General features: G+C 41.3%; 1 protein-coding gene across 2 annotated transcripts in view; it reads left to right on the plus strand.

Moving 5' to 3' along the window:
* Positions 1–21,760, plus strand: part of LOC122667138 (lycopene epsilon cyclase, chloroplastic) — a 50,329-nt gene that overhangs the window by 21,558 nt on the left and 7,011 nt on the right. For both annotated transcript variants that reach the window (XM_043863340.1, XM_043863341.1), the window contains exons 3-7: positions 3,601–3,736; positions 3,851–3,961; positions 4,028–4,130; positions 16,091–16,234; positions 16,309–16,416. In XM_043863340.1, coding sequence (XP_043719275.1) covers positions 3,601–3,736; positions 3,851–3,961; positions 4,028–4,130; positions 16,091–16,234; positions 16,309–16,416 — 602 coding nt within the window. The remainder of the gene's footprint in view (positions 1–3,600; positions 3,737–3,850; positions 3,962–4,027; positions 4,131–16,090; positions 16,235–16,308; positions 16,417–21,760) is intronic.

Below are 21,760 nucleotides of genomic sequence, written 5' to 3' on the forward strand. Positions count from 1 at the left end.
GCATTAACCTCCTTAAATCCCAAATCTTCATTGCTAGGGTTTCTGACTCGACCAAAGCGGCCCTCTCCACCATCTCACTGGCTTTCCCATTGCCACCTTACCTGTCGCTACCTTGGCCTGCCCCTCATACCAGCCAGGACTCTCGACTCATCATCGTAACCCTATCCTTGACCTTCTTCGCAAGAGACTTCAGCTTTGGAAAGCCAAACTTTTATCCTATGCGGGTCGCCTTGAGCTTATCAGATCGGTTCTCCAGTCTTGTTACATCTATTGGAGCGGTGTTTTTGGCCTTCCCAAGGCTACTATCAAGGCTGCCGAGTCCATTATGCGTGCTTTCCTTTGGAAAGGTGTGGACTCTGCCAGGTTCCTCCACCCCAAGAGTTAGTCTTCTATTTGCCTCCCCAAATTTGAAGGAGGCCTGGGTCTCAGAAGGATTAAAGATGTCAACCTTGCTGGTTCTATCAAGCTGCTATGGAGACTCATCACCAACAAATCTAGCATTTAGACTTCTTGGTTGTATGCGGGGCCTCTCCGTAGAGACTCTATTTGGATGGTCAGCTCCAGCCCTGATTCTTCTTGGATTTGGCGCAGAATTCTTTAAGTGAGGCACATAGCCAGGGGTGCTATTTCTTGCAGGATTGACGATGGGTCACAGACTTATCTTTGGCTTGACAATTGGCATCCTTCTGGTGTCCTAGCCTCTATTGTCAGCCACCGTGTCATCTATGAGTCCGGCTTGGACAGATTTTTCTCTGTGGCTTTCATCATTACCAATGGCTTTTGGTCCCCCCCCTCCTCTCCCCCCCCCTCTGGCGGATCTCTGGAGTTCCCTCCCCCCTATTCCACCTGGACACAGAGGTAGAGGAGACACCATCTTATGGCTCCCCTCCTCCACAGGCTCATTCAGCTCCGACTCCGCTTGGGACATGGTCAGACATAGAGGGACCCCCTGTCCTTGGCAAAAAGTGGTTTGGTTCAAAGGTCAAATTCCAAGACAGAGCTTTACTGCCTGGTGTGCCCTAGCAAATTGCCTCCCAACACAAACATTCCTCACACACCGCCACTTGCAAGTCTCTCCTAGATGCTGCCTCTGTTGGAATGGGCATGAAGACATAGATCATCTTTTCTTTACTTGCCCCTTTGCTGCCTCCATTTGGAACCGAGTTCTCCGCCATTGCTGGCCTGCTCGTTGAAGGCCTCTTCCCCTCTCTCGTGAATGGGTTTGGATTCATATGACTTTTGGTGGTAAAACGATCTGTGACACGATTGGAAAGCTTGCCTTTTGTGCTACTATATCTTACATTTGGATGGAGCGTAACCTCAAAAGATGGACGTCCAACTCCCGCTCTTTCGACAAGATTTGGAAGGCCATCTTCTTTGATGTTTCATCTAAAGCTAATTCCCTTTCCCCGACTAGTGTTAGGGATACCCCAAGTAACAGGCTTATTGTTGTCTCCTGGGGTCTCCCTTCCACCTTTTTGTGCCCTAAGTAGTCTCTGGCTAGCTTTGGCTTTGTTGGCCTCCGGGCTTGTATATTTGTCCTCTTTTCTTCGAAATTAAATTTTTATTCATCCAAAAAAAAAGATTAGTGGTAAGCTTAGGAACAAGAAAGACATTGTTTAACTTAAGGGGATGGGATTATCAGTACCAATGTTGCGTTACTTATCACCATTTGCTATAATAATTTGTTGATCACCAGTATAAGGTTTATGAACAATATCAGAAGAAAACACACCAGTCATATGATTGGAAGCATCAGCATCAAGATTCAAGAATCCATAGTGGAGTAGAGGAAGATCAAAAGAAGAAACCATACCAGCTTGACCAATAGCCAAGAAAGCATAAAAAATAGCAGAGGTCACCATACTTTTAACCAGTGCTTGACCTCATCTGAAATATCTGTAGGGGTAGAACTAGTAGCTCCCTCAAAACCAAATGTATTCCCAGTAGGAGGTGTCTCAGAAACCTGGTAGGCCCTTGGTTTATCTTGTTGAGATGGTGGGAGTTGTAGAGGCATAGTCCCACATTGGTTAAGTTCGGTCCTTGGTTCCTTCATATACTTGAGGAGCTATCTCCACCTGATGTTTTAAGGTTTTGGGTTGGATCCTCCAATAGGTCTTTGCACTGAATAGGATTATTAGATGCTGTGGTTTCACCTTACACTTGGAAATAATATGGCTATCCTTCTTACAGTAAATAAATAAATTTTGCTTCTTGCAATGAGAAGCAGTGTGACCAAACTCCTTACATTCATAACATGAAAGACGAGGGAAATTATGAGAGGTAAACTTAGCCCTTGATTTATTGGCTGAGAATACCACATTTTTCTTTTTACCTTCAATTGTAGCCTGTGTGATGATTCTGGTCTCTTCCCGAAGTAGCTCCATAAAAACAGAATCCATATTGGTAAGGTACCGCTATTGAGAATATTAGCACGAGCAAACTCATAATGTGCTCTTAATTTTATGAGAAAGTGCATAACTTTCTTCTTGTCAGGCTCCCTCTGTAGAGTAGCAACATAGCAATAAGACAAATCAATTCTGATATGAGCCTGCTCATATTCAGTCCACAAGGTCATAAAACCTGCGTAAGAATCATGGATTCTTTTCTCCCCTTGACCATATGAAAAAATTAATTCATTTTCAATCTGAATTTTGAAGCTTCCTTGCCAAATTCGACTGTTGATAAACTCGTTCAAGATACAACCATATTTCTCTGGCTGTCGAGAAACCTCACATATTGGAATTAAGAATTCAAGTAACAACTTTAGCATTATTGAATTTCCGTTGTACCATTGCAGAAGATTTAGAAGGCTCAAAAGTAGAGTGGAGGCTCATAGCCTCATATGCATCAATATATCCCCATAGTCCTTGCGTTCCATAAGGAACTGAAAATGGAACTGCCAAATACCATAGTTGATCCCCATCAAACTTCATAGATAACATCTCAGATTTCTCTATTGCAAGGAAATGCAACTCAATATGAATAGAATATATCAAATTAAAGAGAAAAAAAACAGATCAAAGTAACACCAGAAATCAGAATAACATCAGAATCAAAGAGATAAAATGTAGCAGTCAAGGTGAACTCAAGATCAAACCAGAAGTCTCCAATCGAAAAGCAAATCTGAACTAAATATAAATTCAAGATCAGAACTCAGATTCACTGATAATAGAGATCTCCTATTGAAAACAAAGCTGAACAAAGGATAGATCTGAGATCAGAACTCAGAGCCAAATACTAATCCAGAGAAATCCAAGAAATACCTGTGAACAATACCATGAATTGTATGATGAACAGTATGATGCCCAAATCAGTGCTCTAATGCCATGTAAATATCCATCCCAAAACTCGAATTATTGGGTGGAGAGACTCAAAGGTATGAGGAGTTGGAAGGCCTCAAGGGTAACTGGTGTAGGACCATTCTCCCAACAACTTTCTCCCAACAATGTCTTCCCTAGATCTCTCTGCCTTCAATTGGTGTATAATGTATTGACATAAAAAGAAGAATCAATTCCACCACCTTTTCATCCATTGTGACATGGAAAGAATAGGTTGATTGAGTCTCTTTTGATTGAAGCTAATTATTTCTCCTTTCAGATCTTGGGCTTGAAGGGTGTATTGAGCATGTTTGGCAGGATACCATTGTTTATCTTGATACTGATGAACCAATTACAATTGGTCGTGCTTATGGACGAGTCAGTCGACACTTGCTTCATGAAGAGCTACTGAAAAGGTAAAAATGGCCATTCATCTTTCCTTCTGTTCACCTTTGTTGTATATTTCAGTTTCTTAGAATTTCTAAACTGTTGAATTTAATAGATTTATGATGCCTATTAATCTCTTCTAGGTGTGTCGAGTCAGGTGTCTCATACCTTAATTCAAAAGTGGAAAGCATCAGTGAAGCTGCAGATGGACATAGTCTTGTAGCTTGTGAAAGGGGGATTTTTATTCCTTGCAGGTACAACTGGATACTCCAAGTTTTCACTATTAAATTTTACATCTAACTTTGTAAATGCTTCTATAGGCTTGCTACTGTTGCTTCTGGAGCAGCTTCAGGGAAACTCTTGCAATATGAGGTGGGAGGTCCCCGTGTTTCTGTCCAAACAGCTTACGGGCTGGAGGTTGAGGTATGAGTTCTTTAAAAAAAAAACAGTATTTTGGTTAGTTACTGTTCTGCATCAATAACGTACTTCAGCGCTTTGGATTGTCAGTTGTACTTTAAACCTTTTTTTTTACATGCACAAGGGAGAGATATTGCAACATGGTCCAACTTTGCTTTGCTCAAGCTTAACCAATGACATTCTTTTTATTAATATATGGAGAGAAATTACTAAAAGAAAGGAATAATTGCAAGATAGGAAGGGGCAAGACCATGAAGAGATTAGGTATAGGAAGCAAAAAAAAAAGAGCATCCCAGTGCACGAGACTCCTGCTATTGCAGGGTCTGGGTGGGGCAAATGTATGCCAGCTTTACCCTCTGCTTCGCAGGGATGGCTGTTTCCAAGTTTTGAACCCACAACCAACAGGTTGCAATTAATTGGAGACCAACATCTATTACTTATGAACCCACCATTTGTCATCAGTTCTGGCAAAGAGTTTTGACAGTCTGCTAATCATGACTTTTTCGAACTCAATTTGGATGAGGCTAAGGAAGCACAACCAACCCAGTTGAGATGGACAAAATATGTAATATGTACCATTCTCATGTATGTGTGGGGAAGGTTTTGTGGCCATCATTGTGCAAAAAATGGACCTGAGTCTAATCCCATCTTAATTTAGCCTGTTGAAATGGTTAATTGATAATAAATACTTGTCTCAACTGATTAAAGCTCAGTTTGGCCATGTAAGGTAGCTGGAGTCCATTTGGTGAGATTTGAGTCACCAAAAATGAAGTAAAACCAACTACGTTTTTTTCACTTTACTTCTAACCAAACAACCATTTCAAAACTTGCCTATTTCTTTTTCCATTTAATTTGACTTCACTTTACCAATGAAAATTTTCTCTCACTTCACTTTTGAGCTTAGGTTATGTTGCGGTTGTGTGTGTCTTGTATTCTGTGGGTCCACATAATTATTATTGGATCTGTATTTGTAATTGGGTCGGGTGTAGGGTCCATTACATGTACGGGGGTAAAATTGTAATTGTGTGGGGATGGCAGTTTGTAGGGTTTCCTATTTATTGTCTATATGGGGAAAACCCTAGACACAAGCAAGGGATCACTTTGCGAGGTGGAAAATGGTGTAGAAAGTTTTTCTGGCATAGTGAAAAATATTTGGTTTCTCAGATGGATGTAGGCATTCGTACCGAACCACGTTAAATTCCTCGTGTTGTTTGTGATTGTTTGCTTGGTTTCTTCCTCATGGTTGCACATTCTATTAGGGGTACGATGACTTGTATTCCATTGCTTGTGTTTGTGGGTAGATTCTGAAGGGCCGTTAGCATCCGAAAGGCCTGAGGCCTCGAGGGTTCATTCTCTGTAATCTGTGAAAGGTGCGAAGACAAGCGGCTGTAATCTTATTCTCCATTGAGAGTCAAGTATATCTTATCTCACTGTGGACATAAGCAGTCTTGCCTAACCTTGTAAATCATTGTATTGCTTTGTGTGATTGTTTATTTTCTATTTCCATTCGTTTACTGCATCATTATAGTTTTCAGTTTCTACACATTCTTCCCCAACAAATGCTATCAGAGCAAGGTTCGGCAGATCATTGCAGGGTGTTCACGGAGATCTGAAGAAACAGGCGGTGTGCAAGAGAGAGGAAGAAGGTACATTTTGTCACTGTAGAGCACAGATCTGTTTTTTCTCTCGACATCTATGCAGTTGTTGGAGGAAAAAGAAAGAATTAGGGAAGGAAAAGAGCTTTACAGGGAAAAGCAGTGTACGATTCCAAAGTCTGATTCTGATCCCGTATGTGAGGGAGGAAGTAGAGGAGGGAAGAAATTCTGAAGTCCGATCCAATTCCGTTCGTGAGGAAGGAGAAAAGAAAAAAGTGAAGAGAGAATTAGTTCATATTTGTACAGTGTTAAAAGAAGAAAGTGAAAAATAAAGAAACAAAAAGTAGTTATACAAAGCTCAAAAAGGCAGTTTGTGCATTCCTAGGTAGACTTGGAAGCTGCAATGTGGAGGGGATTTTGTACACAAGAAGGAACTTGAAAACAAAAAGAGGGCTTCTGAGCCAGTTCCATACCTATTTGGTTATGTAAAAAAATGATTTCGTACAGACTACAGAGGGTTCAGTGCGAATGTTAGGTGTTCCTAAAATTTTTCTGGAGTTCTGGACTCGGTGTAAGGGACGGATCGTGTAACATCCCGAAATTTTGAAAATTTGAATTATATATGATTAGGGTTAATTTCGTAATTTAAGGGTGAACATTGATATAATAGGACAAGTGAGTAAATAATTATTTTAATTGAATTTTTAGATGAATAGTGAAATGACCAAATTGGCCTTAGATCATGTGTGAAATGATATTGAGTTTGGCTGGGTTCACTTGAACCATAGACCTGACCCATGGTTGGACCTGCTGGGTCCAAGGGTTGGCTTATATAAGACCATAAATGGAACTTAAAGAGCACTTTTCCTTTCTCAAATTAGAAAGAATGGGAGAGGAGAGAAAGAAAAAGAGAAGGAAAAGGGAGGAGGAAGGCCTCCACCGGCCAAGCTTGGGAGACCTACCTAGATGAACCTGGAATGGGCGGCATTGGAAAGCAGCGGAGCTAACGCAACCTAGGAGGAAGGTGGGAAGATCGCTGTTGCACACCGACTTGGAGTTTCCAAGTCACCTGAGAGGTAAAACACCTTGTTTTCCATTTGGTTTCATTTGTACAAGGACTTGGTTTTACACTTGCAAAGGGTATTTTGGGACCCAATGCATGCATGTGTGGTTCTGGTTTCGAAATAAACGCAGAAGGTTGGAGACTCAAGTTTGCGGTTGATGGTTGAAACCATAAGAGGAGGAAATGTGAGATTGAAGGGTGGATTCAAGTTGTTTTGACTTAATCTGCACCATAGATTATGCCATTGTGGTGGATTTGACCCTAGGAAGTGTCAGGAGACCTTGAACGAAGGTGGGAGCAAAAACCCCTCGAGAAAAACCCAAAAATCCCAATCTCGAGCTGGTTCTGTACACCTTCCGGATCTTCGATAGATGTGTCCAGCGAGTCCGGTAGAGTGGAATCTTTAAAAAGTAAAACAGAACAAATGGGCAGAAGGCTACCGGATTTGGTACCGGCGAGTCCGGTACACCCTTGTTTGGGGAAATGGTTGTTTTGATCAGTAGGGTCCAATGCGAATGCGACCCTGGGTTTATACAAGAGTAGTAACACATGTTTGATGAACTTTTGTTTTCGAGATGACGATGGGGTTACTGGAAACCCCGGAACCTTCGGTGGGGCACTCCGTCGATTGCCCAATACGGTGAGTGGATTTACTTTAGAGTCCTCTTCAACTTGTAATATTATGTGTGGTGTTTGAATGAAATGAATGATTGGTTTTAATTGCGAATATTGGAAAATGAATGTGATTAAGAAGATGTATTATGATAATATGAGAACAGTATTGAATTGAGTTTATTAATTTCGAGATGGTGTGGATTTAAGAGAATTGAATATCTTGTACTATGATTGTGAATGAATGGTGATGAAATGAATTGCTTGTGAATGAATGATGTATGTGATTACCTCACTTTGTGGAGTGAGATGTGGGATACCTTATAATGTAGTCCTAGGTAGGAGTATTCCCACTAGGAACCAAGGTAATAGGATCACGAAACAAGACTGCTGGTTCGGCTAGGCAGTTTGGGCTGTTTAGGGCTAATCTAGGGTTTAGGCTAGGGTTATGGATGAAAGTAATATATGGTAATGATTAGCAGGTCTAGGGGATTAATTTGATATAAAAAAAAAGGATTTGATTAGGTTTTATAATTCTGCAGATTTAGGGTTAGGGTTTCGGGTTTTAGAAATTAGGAAAAATTACCAAAACTAGGGTTTAAAGTGGGCTGTGAGGGCTGGGCTTGGGTTCGAGTTTACCAAACAGGGAGGGAAAGGTTTGATCCAAATATGGGAGGGTTTTGATGGTTAGAAGTACTGATTCTGGAATTTTAGGGTTTTAGGTTGATGGGGGATGAGGGGATTCTAGGGTTTTGAACTAGGGATGGGGGCGGCAGTCAGGATCGAGTGGAGGGTTTACTATAGTGATGCTATATCTGAAGTTTGAAGGGATTTGGGTGATAGGCTATGGCTGGACAGAATTTAGAACACTAGGGTTTATGAAATTAAAACAGAAAATAAAGGGGGAATTGATTGGGAAGGAGAATGAATAGAAAAAAAACAAAATTTAGAGTTCAAACTCACCACTGGAATCCACCGGCAGCAGCTTGAATGATGAAGGATGAAGCCACCTTCAGAGAGAGATCCTCCCAGCCGTCACGGCATAAGGAGTCGCAGGAATCCACCCACCCTTTCCACCTTGAAATCCACAAGGATGCACACTCAAAGGAGCAGAACAACAGCAGCAGAAAACAGTCTTTTTAATTCAAATTTCAATGTGGGGGAGCCCTCCACGATTTACTATATTAATAAGATGGCTTTATGCCAAGTCCTAGTACAATTTAAAGTCATTTCCTTCAAAAATCGTGGAAGGAAGAGATTTAATCTAATTTAACTTATTTAAAACAGTAAAAGACCTATTTAACCCTACTAACTTAAGTTAAAAGATATCTAACTTAAAATAACTAATTTAAAAGAAGATTCCATATTAGCCAATAGGATATAAGGACCTATTAACCAATAGGAACACTTCACTTAAATTAGACTAATTGAACCAATTGGATGCAACCAATTCTAAACCGGTTCAATCTAAAAACAGAAAAATAAAGCTAAGTATGGAAAATAATAATCCTAATCTATGGCTCCCTATTCAAGCCCTAAGTTCAGGGCTTCTTCTTCTTCTTCTTCCTTCTTGGAGCTGCATCAACTCTCCCCGTCTTGAAATCATTCATCCCCGATGAATGGCTGGAGATCACCGAATGGTCTTCCAAATCAGGATCAAGTTTCTTGAGTTCATCTTCAACGGATGGTTCAAGCTTGTATGCGGACAGCAGCTCTTTGACGGATGAAGAAGGCTGGAATTCTGGCTGGGCAGCTGCCTCTTGAAGTACCATATGAACACCTCGCTAATCATCATCATCAAAATAATTAGCCACATCATATTCATCATCAGGAGGGAGTGCATAAATATGATTTGCGCCTTGGTCTTCGTCTTCACCTTGAACTTCTTCCTTTTCAGCCACGTTGATAGGCTTCTTCTTGTGTGGGCAGTCCCTAGCAATATGCCCCTTGTCTTGACAGTAATAACAAGTGAAGGGGTCATCTTGGCCCATAGGAGTTTTGCTCTTATCATCCACACGTGGGGGAACAGCAGGGCGAGTGGTACTGCCTATAGAGGAGCCTTGTTTTGAGGTACTAGTGTTGATGTAGGCCGTCTTGGAAGTAGAACCTGGCTGTTTACTTGAAGCTAATAGCTCCTCTGCTTTCAAGGCCTTCTCAAAACAATCTCGAACGTCTGCAACGTCAACTACCCCAATTGTCCTGTTGATCTCACTTGACAGACCCAACCTGAACCGGGAAAGCATTTGGATGCCCTCCTCCCTAATGCCAGTGCGAGAAGAAAGAGCATCGAATTGCCTCATGTACTCAGTTACAGTCATGGTTCCTTGGCGGAGGGAGTTGAATTTATCCTGTAGCTGAGACCTGAAGTGTCTTGGCAAGTATTGCTTACTCAGGTCGTATTTCATGTCTTCCCAAGTGCGGGGTGCAGTACCATTAAAGTCCATCTCTCTTTCAGCAGTTCTCCACCACTCATGTGCTGATCCGACAAGTTTAGCACGGACTAACTTCATTTTCCCCTCTTCAGACAGGTAATACCAGTCAAAATAATCTTCTATTGCAGCAAGCCAATCATAAAATACCTGGGGGTCAGAGTGACCATCGAATTCCTTCAGCTCAAGCTTCACTTTTTGGTTGCCTGTATAGTGCCGATTAGTACCTTGGTCTCTAGTGAAGTAGGACCTCATATACTCCTCAAAAGTAGGCTGCTGACCTCTGTCTCTGTCCCGGTCTTCTCTATCTCTGTCTCTGTAGCCTCGGTGGTGATCTCTGTGTTCCCGAGAAGGTTCACGGGCATATCTAGGTCTGTCCCGACGATCTCTGTAATGATCTCTACCATCCCTGTCATCTCGGTCAGCTCTGAATCTGTCCCTGTGACCTATGTGTCCATCTCTATAACCCCTGTAGTCATCTCTGGGGCTCCCATCTCTGTCAGGCAGCCTCTGTACCACTGAATGGAGTTGGTACCTGTCTTCTTCTATGGGTACATTGCTGTCCTCATTAAGTGCAAGTTGTCTATGCTCAATTACTTGCAGCCTTTCAACAATAGCTCTCTGTTCAGCTCTAAAATCTTCAGCCAAAGTCTTCTGGTCAGCAGTAAATTTCTAAAACATCTCTAACACTGCTGCCATAGGGTCGGGTGGTTCTGGCAGCACCGGATTGCCATGTTCATCCATGGCTCTGATACCAAAATAATGTAGTTCTAGGTAGGAGTATTCCCACTAGGAACCAAGGTAATAGGATCACGAAACAAGACTGCTGGTTCGGCTAGGCAGTTTGGGCTGTTTAGGGCTAATCTAGGGTTTAGGCTAGGGTTATGGATGAAAGTAATATATGGTAATGATCAGCAGGTCTAGGGGATTAATTTGATATAAAAAAAAAAAAAGGATTTGATTAGGCTTTATAATTCTGCAGATTTAGGGTTAGGGTTTCGGGTTTTAGAAATTAGGAAAAATTACCAAAATTAGGGTTTAAAGTGGGCTGTGAGGGCTGGGCTTGGGTTCGAGTTTACCAAACAGGGAGGGGAAGGTTCGATCCAAATATGGGAGGATTTTGATGGTTAGAAGTACTGATTCTGGAATTTTAGGGTTTTAGGTTTATGGGGGATGAGGGGATTCTAGGGTTTTGAACTAGGGATGGGGGCAGCAGTCAGGATTGAGTGGAGGGTTTATTGTAGTGATGCTATATCTGAAGTTTGAAGGGATTTGGGTGATAGGCTATGGTTGGACAGAATTTAGAACACTAGGGTTTATGAAATTAAAACAGAAAAATAAAGGGGGAATTGATTGGGAAGGAGAATGAATAGAAAAAAAACAGAATTTAGAGTTCAAACTCACCACTGGAATCCACCGGCAGCAGCTTGAATGATGAAGGATGAAGCCACCTTCAGAGAGAGATCCTCCCAGCCGTCACGGCGTAAGGAGTCGCAGGAATCCACCCACCCTTTCCACCTTGAAATCCACAAGGATGCACACTCAAAGGAGCAGAACAACAGCAGCAGAAAACAGTCTTTTTAATTCAAATTTCAATGTGGGGGAGCCCTCCACGATTTACTATATTAATAAGATGGCTTTATGCCAAGTCCTAGTACAATTTAAAGTCTTTTCCTTCAAAAATCGTGGAAGGAAGAGATTTAATCTAATTTAACTTATTTAAAACAGTAAAAGACCTATTTAACCCTACTAACTTAAGTTAAAAGATATCTAACTTAAAATAACTAATTTAAAAGAAGATTCCATATTAGCCAATAGGATATAAGGAACTATTAACCAATAGGAACACTTCACTTAAATTAGACTAATTGAACCAATTGGATGCAACCAATTCTAAACCGGTTCAATCTAAAAACAGAAAAATAAAGCTAAGTATGGAAAATTATAATCCTAATCTATGGCTCCCTATTCAAGCCCTAAGTTCAGGGCTTCTTCTTCTTCTTCTTCCTTCTTGGAGCTACATCACCTTATGTGAACGGGGGGGATTGCATGAGAGATGATGACCATAGGTGCATACCTCACCTAGTGGGGTAAGGATGGGGTGGAGAGTACGGATATGGTAGTGTGAGATACCTCACTTTGGAGAGTGGGATGATAGATACTCACTTTGGAGAGTGTGATGATGGATACCTCACTTTATAGAGTGGGATGGCTCACTTTGTGGAGTGAGATGTCGGATTACCGCATGTGGACCGGGGGGGGGATGCATGGGTTAATAGGGAAACCATAGGAGCATACCACACCTAGCGGGGGTAAGTATGGGGTGGTGGGTATGGATAAGGTGTATTGAAGACGTGGCAGAAACTAGTGTGGAGATGAGATGGATACCTCCACCTGTTGTAGCAGGTTTGGGGATGAAAATTTTGTGATTGATACTATTGTGGGTCCATCTCGCCGTGAGTGCGAGTATGGCTTGGTTTTTGAGATGTAGTTGAGAGTATGATATTACTGTGAGGCCATTCCACCTTTAGCGTGGTTATGGTGATGATTTCAGTTTTTGGGAATTAAGTGAGGAATTGCATTGTGGTCCATCTCACCATGAGCGTGAGCATAGTACGATTTTGGGTGTGAGACTAAGAGTTTAAATGAGATTTTCAAATAAAAGGTGTAGTGTATGTGATGAATGTTATGCTTGTTTGTGATGAGATTGCTTATTGGTAATGATTGGACTTTGCAAATGTGATTCAAGGAGAAAGGTTTTATAAAAAGAGTTTTAGTGGTTGGGAATATTTTAAGGTGTATTTACTCATTGGACTGTTGTAGCTCACCCTTGTTGGGGACACCTCTATAGATGTATTGCAGGTATCTCAGTGCTGGAGAACCGCGAACCGTCAGACATAGACGGGACTCATTACACAACTCGGATAGTTATGAATGATGCTACTCAGGATGGAAGAAATACCCAAAGGAACCGTGATTGCCAATTGAGTCATGACATGTGCTCATGAGACCTTAGTCGCTTCTGACAACTGGTCGCGTATTCCGTGCCAAAGGGCAATGTCGTATATTGTAATTTGTCTTTATTTCGCTTCCGCATATGTTGTAACTCTAATGTGTTGGAATTGTATTTAATAAAAGTTAAATTTTCATGTATATTGTGGATTTACCTTTTGACCTTACGGTCAGCACCCGTGAGGGTGGCACCTTTCCCTGATCTCGGGATTGGGGTGTCACAGATCGATAGATTCTGCTTTATTGGTATAAATCGTGTGGGTTTGTACAAAGATCAACGGTGATAAGGTTTGTTAAGGTTGATGACAGACCGTGTGGGTTCGTACAAAGATCAACGGTGATATGGTTTGTTAAGGTTGATGACAGACCGTGTGGGTTCGTACAAAGATCAACGGTGATCAGGTTTGTTAAGGTTGATGACGGGCAAGGAGAGCACGGATCAGGTAAATCAAATGGTGGTGAAGGGTTCAAGCTTCTCCATAGAACGCTTCAATGGCCATAATGACTTCATCTTGTGGCAACAAGTGAAGAATATTCTTATGTGGGAGGGGATAATAAAACCTCTTAGGAAGAAATAAGAAAATCAGAGAAGATGAAGGAAGATGAGTGGCAAGAGTTGAAGGATCTAGCAAACAACACAATCTAGTTGTATCTTATGAATTATACTTTTCGTAAGGTCATCGGTTTGGCGGATCCAGAGGAAGTCTGGGTAAAGCTGGAAAGCAAGTACAAGTACAGGTCGTTGACAAATCGGCTATTTTTGAAGAAACAATTATATGGCCTTCATTTGTTAGAGGGAGCGAAATTTGAGGTACACTTGGATGAGTTCAACAGAATATTGATGGAATTGTCGGCTCTAGATGTTAAGATCGGAGAGGAGGACAATACACTTCTCCTGTTGGCTTCACTATTTTCTTTGTTTGATCACATTGTGACTACGCTATTGTTTGGTAAGGATACTCTCAAACTTGACAAGGTTATTATTGCTTTGCTGATGAATGAGACATGATGGAAAAATATTGGTAAGGGGGTGTCAGAGGAGGGTAGTGCTTTGGTTACAGTTGGTGGTCAGGGTAGAGGCAGATCAAACGAGAGACATGAGGAGTTCGACAAGTACAAGGGTCACTATAAGTTGAAAGGTCACAAAATAACTTGTTATTATTGTGAGAAGAAAGTTCATATAAAGAGGTATTGTTCGAAATGTAAGGAGGGTAAAAAAGAGGAGGAGAAGGAAAATGGAGATAAATCATCAAATGTTGCTGTTGTGCGAGGGTCCTGGAGTAGTGGAGATATCCTTCTCACTACTTCATCAGGTTTGGAAACTTCAGATTGGATTTCAGATTCTGGTTGTTCATTTCATATGTGTTCAGTCAGGGATCAATTTGTTACATATCATGCATATGATAACGATACTGCCAAAATGGTAAATAATGCGGAAAACAAGATTGCCGGAATTTGGATTGTACATGTTCACATGTTTGATGGAATTGTGCGAGCTTTGACTACCTTTCCAAGAGGGGCCATGGTTGTGATGCAGAGATGCAGGGAGTGTTCAAACAAGTGGATCTACCGTTGGAACTCAGGTAAGAGGTATAGATGGACGATGAAGGTTGCAAACACTTCAGGTTGTGAACACATATAGGTCTGGAAAGAAGCGGCTATCTTTCGCTTCATATTTGGTGAGTAGCAGTGTTCTCTCAGAGTGGGTTGGAGAAGTGGAACAATGTTGCATCATGCGGTGGTGTGGACCAGCTGGTTCGGGTATGGCAGACAGACATAGACACCCTAGATGGGGGTGTCGGCCATGCCGGTTGGGTGAGGCGGATAGGTAGAGACAATGTCAGAGTTTGCAGAATTGACAGCAATGCCAGTTTTCTTTAGGGTGGCTTATTGAATTCAAGCCAAGTTGGAGATTGTTGGGGTTGGGTATGTCTTATAGTCTATGGGTCCACATAATTATTACTGGATATGTAATTGTAATTAGATAGGGTTTTGGGTTATGGGGGTAAAATTGTAATTGTATGGAAAGTGGGGTTTTTTAGGGTTTCCTATATATTGTCTTCTTGGGGAAACCCTAGATGTAAGCAAGGAGATCACTTTGTGAGGTGGAGAGGGGTGTAGAGAGTTTTTTTTGGCTTAGTGAAAAATCTTTGGTTCTCTCAGGTGGATGTAGGAATTCGTGCCGAACCACGTTAAATTCCTCGTGTTGTGTTTGCTTTGTTTCTTCCTCGTGGTTGCACATTCATCCCCAACTGGTTAAGCACCTTAGGTTGTTTTTAGGGTGGCGTTTTTTAAACTGTGACCATTCAGATGCATCTCAACCCAACCCATTTCCTAGAAATTCTTGGAGTGGCATCCAACCTGTCTCAACACCGCCCCCCCCCCCCCCCCAGCAGCATCTATTACTCCTTTTCTTATTTTGTTATGGCAGATCTGTTGTTTCTCTCTCTTCTTTTCTTTCCTGGCCACAGTATCTTGTTGAAGCCAAACACGACTGACATTTGTGCAACAGCTTGAGTGGATGCATTAGAGAATCACTATACTGCCAGGGGTCAGCTGGTATTCTAAAATTTACCCTTTTTTTTTCCTGAGAGTTTCCCATTTCCTTCCCAGCTCCTCGTCAATAGAATTTTGCGATTCTACTGACAGCTGTGCATGACTGTGTTCATGGGTTTGTGTACCCTTTGTTGTAGATCGCGATTCTGCTGAAGCCAAACCTGGTTTTTTTCTTCTCTTCCCCACGTTTTGTTGTTCTCCTCTACTCCCCCAGAAATTCTCAAATACAACATTATTTATTTATGAGGTTCTTGAGGTCTTTCTCTTCCATGAAATCAGTAAGGTCTCTTCAAGATTTTGCCAATAATTGAAATTCTAACTAACAGAGCCCCTAGTTTCAATTTTTGATGAAATTTTGGAACTTCTCCTTACTTTAACATGTCATCCTTCAAGATATGAAATTTCAGGATAATTTTTTGAACAATGTTTGAGATGAAATTATGTTGCTTTCTGATATCATTTTTTTTTCTTTGTCCCCAAACCCCAATAAATTCTTCTAATGCTGTTTACAATATACTGAAATTTGGACCATGTTTGAAATGAAAAATGGTGCTTTCTGAGATCAATTTATGTTTCTTTATCCCCCCCCCCACCCTGACTAGTTGCCTCTTTCCAATATTATATTCTTAAGAAGCTTTCCTTTGAAGTTGTAAGTTTGTCCTGCCCCGTTACTCCAATTGTCTTGTTCTGTTGTTTCAGGTGGAAAACAACCCATATGATCCCAGCCTAATGGTATTCATGGACTATAGGGATTACAGGAAACAAGCAGTTCAATGTTTGGAAGCAGAATATCCGACATTTCTTTATGCCATGCCCATGTCACCAACAAGAGTTTTCTTTGAGGTCACTGGGTTCATAATTTGTTTGATATTCTTATTATGTTTCAATTATCAGTTATTTACAAAATATTATTGCAGGAAACTTGTTTAGCTTCAAGAGATGCCATGCCCTTCGAACTGTTGAAGAAAAAGTTGATGTCTAGATTGGAAATGATGGGTATCCGAGTTATAAAGACTTATGAAGAGGTAATGTAATATTTATATTGTTGTTAGAACAAACACCAAACAAAATATGAACAAAATGAAAACAGAGCAAGATGACACAGATTTAACGTGGTTCACACACCAATATGGTGTGCTATGTCCACGGGCGAAGGCGAAGATGTTTCAGTATGTAAACCAGAGAAAATTACAATGGAGATTTCTCAAGAACACCCAAAAACGACGCTGCTTCTCTCTCCCAGAAACCCTAAATCGAAAACCCCAAATCTCACTCACTTTACAACAAAGCGGGTAAAGAATATAAATACTCCTCCATTGGATCGGGTCGGCCCAAGCCCTCCACTACCATCACTGATCTCAGAAAAAGTTCCATCCGGATCGCCACCAAAAATGTTGGAGCGGGTCAATAATTCGAGACATACATAACAATTGTGGTTCATTTCATGAAGACTTATGAAGAATATAAAAATAGGGGATGATGAACACAACTATCTGATGATGCATCTTAGCTGCTTCATGTGATGCCGTCTAATTTAGTACTACAAACGTAAGGTTCATGTACTTCAGATTTTCTTTTATAAACTACTATATTAAAAAACCTACTACTTGTAGGTTGATCAAAATCTCATAAACCATCTGAATCACATTATTAAATAACAACTTCAAACAAAACCCTGCGTCCCTGCCCGTTCGCTACCTTGGTTGTGTCAGGGTTTTGGTCCCTAACACCACCAAAACCCTCCTCTCCTCCCTTACTGGTTTCACCATTGGTACCCTGCCCATTCGCTACCTTGGCCTCCCCCTCATCCCAGCTCAAGGATCAAGAACTCGGGTTTCAACCTGGCTGAAACCAGTCGAAACCTGGTACTTTTTCCCAGCCATCTTGAAACCTTGGTGTCGGTGCCCAAAAATGCTTTTTTAGGTCTGATTTTTTTGCCTATAGCCTATTTGTGACATTTTAAACACAATCCATGAATTAGTTTCACCAAAAAAATACTCAAAATGGTACTTGTGGTTATTGACCCAAGTTTATTAATGTTCGTGCTGATACAAACACTAAACTGGTATCATAAATACTTAGTTCACATAAATTTAAAGTACAAGAACCCTGAATAATACATATATCCAAATAAAACATTAAGTTGCTCCTTTCTCAATTCCATGCGGAGTTTCTTGGTGGGTTTAATCCATGAGCAACGTACCACTGAAGATTGGGAAGCCGTTCCTCTGAATGGACCACATATGTATCCCATGACATATTATGGGACCAATTGTTCTCATAGTCCATAACGGCCCATTGATAAGCCCCATCATCAACTTGTCTAAGATATCCCAATCTAGGGAAGGGCTCACTGAGAGTGTAAGAAGGTGGACCATAGATCGGGCCAAGGACACTAACATATATTAAATTGTTAGTGTAGAGTCATAGATCGGGCCAAAGACACTAACATATTAAATTGGTGTCCATCCGATCATATATATATCATAAAAATATGTTGTATGAAAATGATTTTTATAAATCAGAAAATAAAAAAATAATTAGGCTACCAAAAAAAAAATTCGACAAGGTAGAGTCATAGATTGGGCCAAGGACACTAACATATATTAAATTCAACATATTCTACCATGTATTCAACACTATTGTACAAAAAAAATAATTTTTGAGAAAAATTACTATTACCTTTGAGAAGATAGGTTCACAAATGTGTAGAATCAACTTGTAGATGCACCAAATGCGGCCAATATGCGGAGAAATCAAGCTTTGGAGGCCAAAAATGTAGAAATCCCCCAAGTTTCCCACCTTTTCTGTCGAAACCTTGAGTTCTCTGTCGAAACTAGGAGCTCTCGGTCGAAACTTGCGAAATATCACAAGTTTTAATTGAGGTATGTGATTTTAAGTTAAAGCTTTGGGTCGGTTCAATTGGTTTCGACCAGTTTGACCGAAACAGTCGAAAACGATACTTTTTAATTCCCCCTTGGTTTCATCTCGATTTTCCATGAAACCGAGATATCCGAGATATCTCGGTTGGTTTCGACCGAGATGATGTTCCATGTACCAGCTAGACTTACCGCTCACCACTGCCCCCCCCATTTTAGATCTCCTTCGTAAGAGGTTGCAGCTCTGGAAAGCCTGGCTCCTCTCCTATGCAGGCCGTCTTGAGCTCATCAGATCTGTGCTCCAATCTTGTTATGGAGTGGTATTTTTGGCCTCCCCAAGGTCACCATCAAGGCTGTAGAGTCTCTCATGTGCTCTTTCCTTTGGAAAGGAGTTGATTCTACCAGATTTCTCCATCCAAAGAGTTGGGCTTCGCTTTGCCTCCCCAAATCTGAAGGGGGTCTTGGTCTCAGAAGAATTAAAGATGTAAATCTCGTAGGTTCCCTCAAACTCATTTGGAAGCTTCTCACCAACAAAGACAGCATTTGGTCCTCTTGGGTTTATGCTGGTCTGCTCTGTAGGGACTCCATTTGGTCAGTTAGTACCATGTCTGATTCGCCTTGGGTTTGGCGCAGAATTCTTCAAGTGAGACACACAGCTCTGGAAGCCATCTCTTGCAAGATTGCCAATGGCTTATCCACCTCTCTTTGGTTAGAAAAATGGCATCCCTCTGGTGTTCTCTCCTCAATTGTTAGGTCTCGTGATATTTATTCCTCTTGGCTGCATAGACTCTCTTTGGTTGCTATCATCATCTCTGGAGGCTCCTTGGCCCCCCTTGTTCTCTCCCCCCTTACGGATCTTTGGAGCTCCCTTCCCCCCATCCCCCCGGACCCTCGTGGCCAAGGAGATACTGTCATTTGGCTCCCCTCCCCCTCCGGCAGATTTAGCTCTCACTCTACCTGGGACATGGTTAGGCATAGGGGGACTCACTGTCCATGTCACAGAGTCGTCTGGTTCAAAGGGCACATCCCTCGCCACAATCTCACCTCTTGGCGTGCCCTCTCCAGCTGCCTCCCAACCCAGTCCTTCCTCATCCACATCACATTCAGGTCTCCCCCCGCTGTTGCCTTTGTTGGAACGGCTTCGAAGATATAGATCACCTGTTTTTGTCTTGCCCCCTGATCTCTTCCATTTGGAAGCGGGTTCTCAGCTCTTGCTGGCCGGTTTGAAGAAGACCCCTTCCCCTTGATTGGGAAGGGATTTGGATTCACATGACTTTAGGAGGAAAGTCCATTTGCAATATGATTGGCAAGCTGGTTTTTTGCGCTGCCATCTCTCATATTTGGATGGAACACAACCTTAGAAGGTGGACTTGTAGGTCAAACTACGGTCCATGGGATCATCCATGCTTGCCATGGAAACTAATGACATATGTTTTATTTGAGTCCAGGGTTGTCCCCAGGGCACCCTATTTAATTTTTAGGGATTCCCATGGTCTCCCATGGGAACCCTAATGGTATTTGGTATAAAAATTCTTTACCAAAGCTTTCTTTTTCTTGTCCCATAAAATTATGGGATCCCCTAGCGAGAGAAATTCCATCTCTTTTCCATCCCATACCCGAATACGCAGCGGAAAGAGATCGATTCGGGTTTCTGTGGCATCTCATGAATAATCACATAATTAAAACAAGAGGAATTAACAGAAATTTGCTAACCTGATATGCCTTAAGTGTTGCTCCTCCAATAAACAGTGGTTCTTCTGCCAACAAGCACACCAGATAAACAGATCTGAACCTCCAAAGGCGCAACCAAGGTTCTCGAAGCCAATCCAAGAGTCTCTTCAGTTCTTCAAGCACAGATCTGGGTTTCCAAAATCCTAACTCTCAAATACTAGAGAGCAAGAAGAAGGAGAGAGAAGAGATCACAAGAGAGAGGGGGAGAGCCAAAATCGTGGAAGGGGGGGGGGGAGCACTGCCCTAGGCAAAACGTGGAGCAGCCCCCCTTTTGCGTTTTTTTGGTGTTTATATAGATAGGGTTTCTAAAACCTTGATTGGAAAATCCTAGTGAGAGTCAGACACTCTCTCTCCTTATTGGCTTGATCTGTTTAATCCTAAAGTGCTTCTAATTGGTGAAGAAGCAGAATCTAATAGGGAATAGTATAATTAATTAATTATTTTAATTTATAGATAATTACAATTAGCACCATATCCATTAATTAAATAAATAACCAATTATTTTAGCAAATTCTAAATAAACCCGTACATGATAATAAATCATCATGTACCAACCCTCCACTAATCAACACCATCGTTATGGAATCTAGGGCATGTACACTAGAACTACTAAACCCCATTCCATAGAACATGTCCATATAAGAGTATCTGTGTATATGATCGGGTCCCGCAAAACTCGATAAAGCACTTTAATTAAATAATTACATATAATCTATCATTTTATGTAAAATAGTTTTTGCAAAAACCATTTTCAAAACGGCACTGGATCCAGATTCCGATCCGACCATTTATAGACAACCTCAATTTTGGTGTTCCCCAATCGGGCAGTGGAGACCATGTTGAGTAACTCCTTCACTCACTTTTGCACATTCCCAGAACACTGGCTTTGACTCACTTGAGTCTCAGTCATTGATGAACCAAAGAATGCGGTCACATTTTGCAGTGATAGGGTCCTCTCAGGTACAGGGTCTCGGTGACACATGTCTATCCCATCTTACATCTGGCAGCAATACATGAGGGAATCGACAAAGTAGATTCTTCGCCAATGCACATCATTATGCGCACTCGCATTCGTACCCCGATATCAACATGTCTAGGCATACCCAATTCGACGACCATATGATAAGGTGCCCAGCCCAAACCCTAGTCGTGACTACCATTTTAAGTAAAACTTACGGACACATAATGCTCAAAAAGTTTATATCGCATGTGATAATATTAAACCAAAATGAATAAAAGGTTCAATACAAAGTAGACCGGACTGAACCGGGTTTGATGGACACATAAATCCAACAGGACTTCCAACTCTCGCTCTCTTGATAAGATTTGGAACGCCATCTTCTTTGAAGTTTCGTCTAAAATTAATTCTTTCCCTATTGCTAATGTAAAGGACTCCCCAAGGAACAGGCTCATTGTTGTCTCCTGGGGTCTTCCTCTTACCATTTTGCTGCCTAACTAGTTTTTGTCTTTTTTGCCCTAGGGCATGTACATCCCCCCTCTTTTCTTTGTAATATATATTTTTATTCATCCGAAAAAAACTTCAAACAAAGGGTCCCTCCCACCCGAATTGTACTGGCATATTTGCTGAAAACGTATTCATATGATGTTTGAGTTATAATGCTATGGAAAAGGTATTGTGCATTTCTTCTTTCTGTTCCTGTTATTTTATTTGTCATATTCAATTGTGCATCAGTTTCTATGTTAGAGAAACTTTGTTTAACATAATTTTCTTTTGGTCTTTACTATAATGCAATTAGAA

Source organism: Telopea speciosissima, chromosome 7 (genome assembly GCF_018873765.1).
Source record: "Telopea speciosissima isolate NSW1024214 ecotype Mountain lineage chromosome 7, Tspe_v1, whole genome shotgun sequence".
In the NCBI taxonomy this organism is placed as follows: Eukaryota; Viridiplantae; Streptophyta; class Magnoliopsida; order Proteales; family Proteaceae; genus Telopea; species Telopea speciosissima.